The following is a 12,472-nucleotide window of genomic DNA, read 5'->3' as shown; positions in this document are numbered from 1 at the left end:
TTGTTTTGATACAATTTACAGATAAAACTAAATTCAGATGCAGCGGAGACTTTCAAAAATTCAAGTCAAGAAATCTATAACACACCTGATTTACTCCCCAGTTTGATTTCAAAATTTGAATATCTTTATTCTAAATAAATATCTCTCAAAATGAAAATATAGCAAAGGTATTATTTGCATAAACGTGCTTGTATGATTAAATGTTTTACCCTACTTGTAGAAACTCATATACGGATGATGTATTGTCTGATATCAACAGAGAAGAACTTTTACAACAAGGCTTTGTATGAAATCAGCGGAACAGTTTAAAAGGGTTTTTGAAATGAATAAATGGTTATTTGATGAACATCTCATGCCTAATGTTTATCTTTGTGTCTGTTTTTCTTCTTATTTTACTGATATGAAATGGACAATCAGTACTTGTAGTCTGTATTCTGTATATAAAGTACCTTTGAAATTTAGATATTTTGACCTGATAACTATTTGCTGTGCATGTTAGCCTAGATTAGCCATAGATATCCGTTGAAGTAAACATAGTAAGATATATTATTGTATATAAATCTGAAAAAAAGAGAGTTGATTGCTATTGTATATGAAATAACTATAATGATTTCGGAATGAGCTTCATTGCTCCTGTTGATGTTTGGAGAAGGAATAACAAAGTTACTTACATGGCTCAGGTTTCAAACCAGATGGGTCATTGGCAGAGAAATATATAAAAACAAAATAAAAATGAAAAAAATGGGTTTTCGTAAAAAACTAACTAGTCATTTTGATATTTGGTTTTAATTTTCATTTCCGACCTGTTTGCAAAAGTATTTTTTGTTTTTGTCTTTTGCATGTACATGTGTTTTACAACCATATAATGTATCAGCGTGTAATATAGGTATACCGGTTTATGGTCATATAGGCAGCTATCTGTCATAAGGTTAACATGCTTGTCAACAATAAAGGTAACATTTTAGTTTATAAAGATAACATACGGCTTCAATGGCGAAAAAATAACTCCTTTTTGCTCATTAAGGTACCATTTGCAATCTGAGCTGAAATCAACACTAGTACTCGGCTCATTTACGCAGTAGAGCAAAAACTTTATTATAGTGTTAATATTCCTCTATAGTTTAAATCTCTGTGTCATTTACAATTATTATGGTGATGTAATACTTTGTAATGACTGCTAGAATTCCGGTCCATATGGCCGTATAGTATGATTTATGAAAGCAGAAAAACCAGGAAGCAGGTACTCGAGATGACCATCTGCTTCAAGTATTACTTCTATGAACAAACTGGGTTACCTTTAGATCTTATAATAAATGGTGTTACATTCATGACTTTGAAGTGTTAACTCTATAACCAAGAATGACCAATAAAAGTAGTAAACAATTCCTTTCTTATGTAGTGTTATATTTTACTTAAAATTAACATAAAGATCATACATATTCACAGAGCGCCTTTATTTGTCCCTTTAAATTTATTTGTATACGTTAATACGTCTTTACTGATGTTTATTGAAAATATGTCTCATGCCAGTAAATGTATATTTGGCATTCAAAGTAAGGTAATTCCCTATTCCCTGTTTTCTCCAACGGTTGATACTCTCTCTCTCTCTCTCTCTCTCTCTCTCTCTCTCTCCCTCTCTCTCTCTCTCTTATAATGTTTGTTATAGGTAAAAAAAAAACGAAGAGATGATTTTAAATTTAGTAATGTAATATCTCTCATAGATCTATGTACATTAGAATGTAACCCAAGCAATTTCACATAAGATGTACATATATATTTCTGAACATCTCATAAGATATATATATATATATATATATATTTCTCAATAGTTACAATTATTAAGAATTTACTAGAGCTACTAGACTAAGTAATGTTAAAAATGGTAAACGTAATCATTATGTAACAAATATACTACTTAAATCATGATAAGGTGTATGAAATTCTACTTTCGTGTATGAAAAACAAATACTTCTGCGAAAAAGTGTTGTTTACAAACTCTGTAAGGCTTTAGGAAGCTGTATTTGATAAAACTGTGAATTTGTAAAACATCTGCGTCCAGCAAAATTTACTTTATTGACTGGACAATCACCTCAGTTTGAACTAGTCTATATTTAATATCTAGAGTCTTTCAAAATTTTCTTTCTTTGCAACATTTCTTTTATAAACCCTTTTTATGGGACACTTAAACACACGTCCTTGTTCTCCTTTTATTAAAAAGTAAACGAAAAGGTACTGAATTATAAAATCAAATTAGACATAAAACACTAAAAAGGATTTTTAAAGAAAACAAACTACTTTCTTCTTCATACACAGTTGGATAAGCGTTTCAGTATGCATACATCAAATACAAAACGTATTTGTAATGTATATATGCATTTAATGTATGTGACCATGTCATCAAGTGCAATCAGCTTTGAGTCTTCTTTCTTCTTTCGCTTTCTTTTCTAAGAATTACAATGTATTAGTCATGCACAATTTAGACTGAAACACAACTGTTGCTAGCACGGGAATTTACAGTGGGATTTCCTGATTCTCAAAGTCAAATTCACAATGTGTTCATGAGTTCGGTCCACAATGATTTATATTCTAATAGTATCTAAGTGTAATTAAAGTCATTTATATAATATAATTAGTTATTAACCTCACACCAAATTGATAATAGTATTTGTCCGACAATGTAAATATTTCGAAATACTCGTACATACCGTACTTTGAAATACCTGAAAACATCAGTTTCATGTTTGCATGGTGTTATTGGTCAGTCAGATATTTATAAATATTTTTATTACGTTAAAAGTTTGTGTGTGTTTGCAACGCTTATCATTTTCTTTTAAAGCACATGTATCGCCATGTACAAAAGTTATTTTGGGTATACCGGTATATTGGTATCAGGGTATATGTATTTTATTATCATTATTACAAAACAAAAACAAAAAAAGAACAACGTTATATTCGAAATTTGTACTTTTTAACACTACCATGTATATAAAAACAGCTAGCGTACCCTTCATCTATATGCCTCTTAAAGAACGTTCTTTTGTACGGTTTTGTACTTTTTGGCTGCATTAAAGATAAATTCAGTGCTTTACAAACTTGGTATTCGCATTTAAAGCCACATATATATAATAAATCAACAAAAGCATTTTTCCAGTGGAGCACAAACAATGACGTTTTTTTTTTTTTGGCGTGAGGAAGTAAAATCTTTAAACGTGTTCTCTCATGATCCTTTACATTTTCAAAAAGAGTTTTTTAAAGACAGTATGAACAAGGATAGTTAAAGAAAAAAAAACTGATTTTTTAATTATATACATAAACGTTATTTCCAGTCACACTGGTATTTGGGGTATTCTGTGTATCCTGGAAATCTACTCTTGCTTTTTATTTTGCTTTGGTTAAGAGGACTCACATACAAGCAGAAGATCCGGGCATATGATTTGTCCTACCTTTATACTGTCCACCACGATTTCCTTCATGAAAACGTCCTGAATGCTGATCAGATAATCTTAAATATTTCAAAACCCTGACTCCTATTATTGTATTTTAGTTTATCAGTATTTTTATTAGTTTCATTTAACGACTTTAATTGCCAAAGCATACATCGTAGTTCAGGTAATTTTTGATATAATTTTATTAAATGCGTAAAAAAGTAACCACAGCCCTCAATGTTTAAGTGATTAAGATGACTTTTGTATGAAAATAAATGCTTTCCTAATGATATTAAACAATCATAACAGAAACAAAAGATGGATCAATGCACAATTATGAATGAAATCCTTGCAGGAAAAACTGTTCTTGAGAACATTAAATTATGAACAGTTTCAATATCATTCGTGTACATACGGCGTATATAGATGCTATAGTTTAGTAAATCTTGTTTTGGCAACAAACATACCGGGATTCTTTTTTGCATTCCGCATACTGTGCGAAATGGGCGCTACACCATTTCATTCACTCTTTAAGAATTTTAAGACAAATGCAAAATAGTATACACATATTATATGCAAACAAAGATGCACACGTATTGAATACTGATTATATGAAACATGTTCATACCCAATGTTGCAACAAAGTTAAAAGAAACATAAATACAAATTGCAGACGAGTCAACTTAAACGGTCATTTTTGTCTTTGATGTGTAACACTAGTTGGAACAAAATGCTTATCATTGTCCTCTGTAGTCCTGAAATGATGTTCCTTCGTGTCCTTCTAAACCTCGTAACAAGTGATTGCCGAAATGATACAAGAACTCCCTGGTCTCCTGGTAAACAACTTTAACCAGCGTGTTGATTCTGTAAACGGTTCAGGTATGCGCTAATATTTGATTTCTCAGTAACACTTGATGAACTTCTATCAGCTAACGCACGAGCCTTTCGAATATATTTAACAGCGTCACTTATGTTCCCATCTATGTCGTGAAGTTTCCCCATACAGACATACAACTTAAGTTCTCTGTGTTTTGGAAGTGACTTCAATTTACGCACTGCAGCCAAAATATGTCTTGCTTTCTCTACATTTTCAATGTCTATATATTTGTTATCATCACACACTTTCGAAAAGAATTTAATGCCAAGCAACGCCGATGCCATTATCAACAACGTTCCACTTTTCCAAACTATATGTTCTTCTTGTGACGCTTCCTTAACAAGTTGAGAGACATATTCGTAGTCCATTAAAGCCCTTTTCAGATAGTCTTCAGATCTGTCACACAAATAAACCTCAGTATGTGTGATATGAGCGCCAATCATAGCAACATATACCGGAAGACACGGCGAGCAAGAAAAACTGTCTTCTCTTGTGATAGCTGCATGCTTTAATGCTGTTGTGATATTACCTTTCATCGCCCAACTAACGGCCATATTCGAATGATATACAGAATTGAACATGGTCCTGTCTACTCCATGGGGCATGGAGTCATGAAGACGTCTCAAAATATTCATTCGTTCATTAAAGTCGGCGCACAGCTGAGCTAATAGAAAATAAAGAACTACACGCTTATCTAATAAGAACTGGATTCGTCTTGGATTCTCACAGGAACTTAACATCGTATCGAGATTAGAGATCATTTGTTCAAGAAATTTTCGAGTTCCATTTGTTAATCTATTACTTAAAGAATTATTATCTACCCGTAATTTCAAATCTAAATAAAACCTATTCAAATGTTCAGCATGTGGAAGTCGATATCTTGATATTGGTCTCGGTATTTCATTTTGACTATATCGTGTAGGTTCATGACAATATGTAAAAGCTTCGTTAAAATAGCTGGTAGTCGGATGATACACAATAACCTCAGTATGCATGTTTTGAGCTCCCATTCTCGTCATTTGATCTTGCTTAGGCTTTATTTCCAGTTTGGAATTCTCTCTCACTGATAGTAATCTGTTTGTGACATTTTGATATCCAGAATCATGAAAGACTGTTAAAAGTTGTTCGAAAGAAAGAAAATCACTTATTTCCCAAAGGAATCTGTTGAATCGTACAAGTGCTTTTCCTTCTGACATATCCGTCATTGTGTAATGATCCCTGAATAATTTAAGTACCCAGTCGTCGATAAAGTTCAGTTTTCTTAAAGTTATAATTATCTCATTAATATTTATACGTAATCTCAATTCTACTTTCATATCAGCAAAAACCCTTTCTACTGCTCTGACGTCTTTAACGTCCATAATAACATTTGAATAAACAGCTGCCATATTTAAAGTTATGAACACGATGAAAAAGAATCAATATTTACGAATTAATCTTCAAATCATAATAACGGCACTACTACGTCTCAATCTATATTTAACGTAAATTTTTCCGTCGTAGGTCGATTTGAAATGTATATATTCTAGAATTTTCCAAGGTTCCTCTTCTTATATAGGCACTGTAAGTAGTTATTCAATTTAAAATCCTTACTGATAAATCAACTGTCACATGCTGTTTTTCCATTTTATCATAACGCGGTCAATTTTCTTTAGCAGATATCTTTGAGGATCGAGTACTCTATTTACTATCTTTTCATTTAACAGACACATGTGTTGAATATGTTTCAGAAATAATAAATATGCATGTATTACTTGTTTATTTCCTTTTCATATACTCCCATTTACAGGTTTCTTTACAGAAACTCATCATACTGTGTCTGAATTGCCTATTGTTCGTAATGAAACAATGCAAATTACCACCCTCAATCCTACATGACTCATAAGTAGATGTTTATTTGTGTCGCACTTTCAAGAGTGTGATATGTATACACATATGCATCTGATTATCCTAGCTATGACTTTAAGTATTCGGGAAATTACGTATTATCATTTTTGTGCTGTAGAATGGCAAAAATAGAAACTGAAATGCATTTACTATTTTGTAACAGTGTAAAGTTTATACAACCGATGATCCAGGAAATGCAATATGCGAGTTAATGTGACACGTTTTATGATGAACGGCTGTACCGTAAATAGTGTTGAAATATTCAATTAAGTATGAAACGTGTTTGAGACCTATTCAGTTGAAAAGTATTTTGGAATAGACCTAATATTGACTTCAGTCGATTGAATTAAGTTTGATAATAATTAAATCTTTATCAAAGAATGTACATATACAAGCAGAAAGATTAATAATTTTACGAAAACCAAATTGGCATTTCATTTTATTTATATGATTAAAGTATATAATCTTCTTCATTTGTATACTTTATATCAATATTATTCTGTTGCGAGTACTTTGTTAATTACCTCATATATACATTGCTGATCTAATCAAAAGAGATAGCCTAATAGCTTATATTTAATGCAACTTTTCACTTTCAATGTATCATCATAGACTTTATGAATCACCTGAAGCTAAACAATCCAGATCCCATGAATAACACAGTAACACAATCCCATTTTCCCAATAAATAAAACATCAACTCAACTCTGTCTATTACAAGTTGTGATAAGTTTTCGTTACCAATTGAAATACTTTTGAAAATGTTCCTAGACCAAAAATACAAATAAATCTGAATGTGTATATTGTAAGCGCCAATCAAAAAAAAACATACGCTGGAAGGCATTGCAAGCAAAACGATTGTCATTATCAACGTTTTTCATATGGTATACACTTCTTTCCTTTTCTCTCCAATCAAAAGCGGAATGTGGCCATGCCCATCATCATACTGCTGAGCTAGACGGAATTAAAGTGGGCATGTTTTTATTCGGTCAACAACTGCCTCTTACTTTAATAATCAGATGAACTTATAATCATCGTGTTATGAATAAGAAATAATGAGTTATTGCTGAAACAATTATCATTTGGTAAAGCGTACGTATTTGTCTACTCATACTAATACGTACTGCAGCAGACGAAATTTTGACACGCGTGTAGGAATTTCCTCTATTTTGTGTCTGAATTTCCGTCTAAGAGACACGATTTTCAAGCCGAATAAAAAGCTGTCCACACAGCTGTTAAACAACAACATTTCCTTAATATATTCGATATTGTTGACAAATACACATGTTGTTCGATTTAACAACTGTTATGAATTATTCTGAGGGCAAGTTATATTGGCATAAGTAACAAGGTTAATTCTACGGGTCTTGCGAAAATTGTCCTTTCATAAAAAAATCACTATACTGGGTTTATCAATTTTTTGCATTAAATAGATACAACAGTATTGAGAGGCAACACAAAATAAAAATATGCTCCTTAGGTATTAAACAAAGTAAACTTGTTCTTTTTAAATGATCGTAAGGCTTTTATATGGATAATATCTTCCGTTGTTACAGTTTTATTTTCAGTGTCCCTCATCAGACAAATTAATGCCCTGTCTTTGTTTGGCACTCTGAAATGAAAGTTGCAATAAATGTTATTTAGCAAATAATCAAGGCCTTCGAGTTGTTTATCGTCTGATTTACCACGGTTCAGCGTTCAGATGCGTAGGAATTGAACCACGAGGGCGTTAGCCCGAGTGGTTAAATACTGAAGCATCTGAACGATGAACCGTGGTAAATTAGACGATAAATAACAAGAAGGCCTTGATTGTTTTCATTCTGACATGCTCATTGATAAAATTCAATAGATATTATACTGGACTTCGTTTACGCGAGGAGTAATGTATCGAACGTCATGCAGCGATATGACGTCATAATTGACGTCATAATGGTCTCTTACCTGTCCGCGCGTCAACCGTTGTTTATCGATCCGCAGCAATTGCTATATAAACCTAGCGAAATCGCGTATACATGAATCTACGATAAAATATGGTTGTCTGTTACATTTCACCCCCTACGACTGTGACATAAGAGATTCTACTTCTCTTCCATTACATACGAATTATTTCAGGGCCAAATGGTTGAAAACAACATTTCAAAATCATAATTATGATAAAAAGTCATATTGACTTATGTGTAGGACCGTAAAACACGTTTTGATCTCTAAGAGCGAATTCAATTAGCCCAATTATGATTCAGTGGTGACGTCATAAATGTATGACATAAATTATGACGTCATAATGATGTGACGTCATATAAAAGTTAAGCTTGTAACTCGTAATATAGGGTCAACTAACCTTATTTGATTATTCTGTTCATAAATAATTTGCAAGCTGTTAGATAACTAGTTTATAAATACTTCTCAAAATTCTAATAAAAAATGAACAAATATCTATACGTTCCATTGGCTATGCAACACTTCCTAACCATGGGAGTAAATTGTAACTGCATATGATCCGAATGACGCATTACGCTGAACATGTAGTACTGTAAAATGCGAATTATTTGCGTTGTTAGAATCGAAATAATAAATATGTTCCAATAATTTTATCAGTTAATAAAATATGAGCAGTCGTTCGGATGCCGATAATTAAAGCACTCGTGCTACGCACACATGATTTAATTATTACGCATCCAAACTCCTGCCCATATTTTATTAACTGATAAAATATAGGTACAGATTTAAATATTATTTCTTAAATATATAGAGTTTGATTTTCTTCTTTGTTTAACTGGAATCAAATCGAGACATATTAGAATTGTATTTATTATGCCTTCTAACACGGCTTGATTTGATTTCCAGTTAAACAAAGAAGGAAATCAAGCTCTGTATATTCTGCGATAAACAACGGTTGAGGCGCGGACCGAAAAGAGAGCATTATGGCGTCAATTATTCATGGCGTAAAATTGCCGCATGACATCCGATACATAACTCCTCGTAATTCGTGTAAATGAAGTCCAGCATAATATTTATTAAGATATGCCAATAAGCATGTCAGAATGAAAACAATCCAGGCCTTCTTGTGATTTATCGTCTAATTTACAACGCCCTCGTGGTTCAATTCCTACGCATCTGAACTATGAATCGTGGTAAATTAGACGATAAACCACTCGAAAGCCTGAGCCCGAGTGGTTAAATACTGAAGCAACTGAACGATGAACCGTGGTAAACTAGACGAAAAACACACTCGAAAGCCTCGATTATTTGTTAATTGAAGTTTATCCCTAGTACAAAGTCCTTTCCTTTGATTTGTCGTTTGACTGTGATGTACATATTTTGTAACATTCTGAAAATGAAACACAAAGAAAATACATCTATCCTAAAATGAACTGTTCATATGTCGCCTTTTTATCATCTGTGTCTTTTTCATAATTGAAATTGTCTGGGACGATGTTGTCCATGAGAAAGTAAAACAATTTTTCATGTAACCAACCCGTTGGTTAATATATGAATCCTCTTATCTTAACGTAAGAGTAATTTATCCGATCTCAGTAGAAGTTAGAGATACCAAGCTTGGATGATATTATGAAAATAAAAGCGAAACCTGCCCTGAAACAAGACCACATTACTTTTTTAATCTTTTATTTTTGTCTGGCCTCTCAGTAATGTTGTTTCTGTGTAATGATTCCATTTTCATAAGCTCTGTAGAGTGGTTATTTTTTCCAAAAGGAGAGCACTTGCAAAATCCTTGAAATTAAATGCGTAAGTTATGTAGTTACCAATATACCCTTTTGCCCGTAACAAAACTGTAAAACTGAACAAACATGGATATCTGTGAATAAGAAAATGTGAAGATCTAGTTTTCCCTGAAACGTTTGAAATCATCTAACGCAATAAAGCATTAAAACGCACATATTTTTTATTGAAATCATAAACTTCTAGAACTATATTTACTCCAGTTTCGGACAGTAACAAACAATACCATGTATTGAATGAGCTTATAAATATCATTGGTGGAGACCATATAAACATATAAACTTTCCATTAAAATGTGTTCAACCATCAAACAGAAAACAAAATTATAGCAGAAGTACTACTGAGCAGACAAAATTTAACTGGTATCATTGACGTTAATATATATTTGCTTAATGTGTATGATTTAAATCAAGTTAACCCTGTGCGAATTGTTTATCTTTATTTTACATAAAAGGATAATATACTTCCTCATTCCATATTGATTTTAACGTGACTACGGTGGTGAACAAGTTATTGAAATATAAAATGGCTGACGTGCGAGAAGAAAATGATCAGGTTCCTGGACGAGTTAGGGAAGAGTTATGTTTGCCGTGTACACGAAAGGATAAACAGACAGTTGCTTCAGTGTTTTGTTATGATTGTGACAATTTTCAATGTAAACAATGCGCGGACGTTCATAATATGTTTGATGTTATGAAAGATCACAAGATGGCGAAGGCAAGTGAAATCACGACAAAGCCTGTAGCATTCGAAATGAAAGGATTAGACCAGTGTTACACACACGGAAAGCTATTCGAATTTATATGTAAAAATCATAATAAGCTTTGTTGCAGTACATGTGCCATAATTAATCACCGGGCATGTGACAGTGTAGTAGAAATACACAACGTCGCAGATGTTTCCGAAGAAACGAGTATGGAAATACGATCACGTCTCGTTGTTGCGAAAGAGTTATGCGATTCTGCTGTAATGCATTGGACATCGACCGAGATATCGTTACGTGATAGTGTTAAAAATCTACCAGAAAAAATCAACAATATAAGGGCTCGGATGAACAAAAGATTCGATGACCTTTTGCAAGACGTCGTTAAAGATAGCGCTACATTCGAGAAGTTTCAGCTAGAAAAAGGAAGAGAGAATATTTCCAAATGTGACGGCTTAGTGAAACGGTTCCAGGCATCCTTGAAGTTTCTAGATGAAGTTAGTCTTCATGGTACAGCTGTACAAAAATTCATAGCTGAGCATGAAATAAATGAGCAGGTAAAACTCGCACAGAAAGAAGTCGAGCGTGAATGTAGTCAGCTTGAAACTGCTGATATATCATTCAACCTGAATGAAACCTCGACACTAAAATACATCATAGAAGGCAAGGATCGACTTGGAACTCTGAAAACAGAGACCAACAAAGTAACAATAGATCATGTTCGAGGACATAAACCTGTGAAGCTCGAACTTATAAAAACCAAAACCATTACGAAGTCTGAAAATAATGAAGATAATCCTCATTTAAATGGGATTGGTTTCCTTCCTTGCGGACGATTGATCGCGATAGATAACATGAACGATGAATTACTGGTTTTTAACGATTCGTTGGAGAAAAATGGTTCTTTCTTGTTGTCTTACCATCCACTAAGTGTTGTTGCCTTATCTGAAGATACAATAGGTGTTACATCTGTCACAGGTGGGAACCATCAGATAGAATTTCTACATGTCAGTAAATCTAGTGAAATAACTAACATGAAAACGTACAAAGTAAATGGAAGTTACAATTCAGTATGCTTAAAAGACGACGATCACCTTGTTGTTGGAACTTTCAATGACATCAAATTAGCACGTATTCTGTCACTGTCAGGAGAAGAGAAAGACTTTAGTGTAAATTTTCATCCAAAAGCTTATCACCATGACGCAGTAGCATGCACTTATATTAAGGAATGTGATAAAGTGATAATCAGTGACCAGGACGAGAATTTGGTTTACATATATGACGTCGCAACCAACTCAAGAGTTATCGTCAGGGACAGCAGAATTGACAAACCTACAGGTGTTGCTGTCGGTCCAATGAACTGTGTATTTGTCTGCTGTCAAAACACTGATTCTGTCGTACAGATTTCTCCGACGGGTGTGATCCTATCATCCCATACGTTAGATATGAGGCACCCATTTCGGGTTTGTGTTTCGAAAGACAAAACCAAACTTGCTGTATCAAATAGGCGCACAGGGAAGAAAACATTACAGGTTTTTAAGATAAACTAGTTGCTTTTGACGTAATTTACAAACAAAACTAATTTCAGGTGCAGCTAAGACTTTCAAAAAAGAAATACATCCGTAATCCACCTGATTTAATAAAACATGTAATTTGAATATATCAACTGAAAACAAATACCTCTCAAAATGGAAATATATTGAATTAGTTATTTGCATGCACGTACTGATTACAAGCTTTACCTAAGACCTGTAGAAGCTCATATAAAGATGGTACATCGTCGGATATCGACAAAGATGACCTAATGCTAACCTAATGCTAACAGTGCTTCTGTAAGAAATC

The 12,472-nt window shown here is 33.2% G+C and overlaps 1 protein-coding gene across 1 annotated transcript; it reads left to right on the top strand.

Moving 5' to 3' along the window:
- The first annotated feature begins 10,452 nt into the window (after window positions 1-10,452).
- Window positions 10,453-12,180, top strand: LOC123556096 (uncharacterized). Its single transcript, XM_045346693.2, has one exon. The coding sequence runs from the start codon at window positions 10,453-10,455 to the stop codon at window positions 12,178-12,180; it is 1,728 nt and encodes a 575-aa protein (XP_045202628.2).
- Window positions 12,181-12,472: the final 292 nt, after the last annotated feature.

The sequence above is a fragment of the Mercenaria mercenaria genome, chromosome 7 (genome assembly GCF_021730395.1).
Source record: "Mercenaria mercenaria strain notata chromosome 7, MADL_Memer_1, whole genome shotgun sequence".
Taxonomy (NCBI): domain Eukaryota; kingdom Metazoa; phylum Mollusca; class Bivalvia; order Venerida; family Veneridae; genus Mercenaria; species Mercenaria mercenaria.
This window is presented reverse-complemented; position numbering and strand designations above follow the sequence as displayed.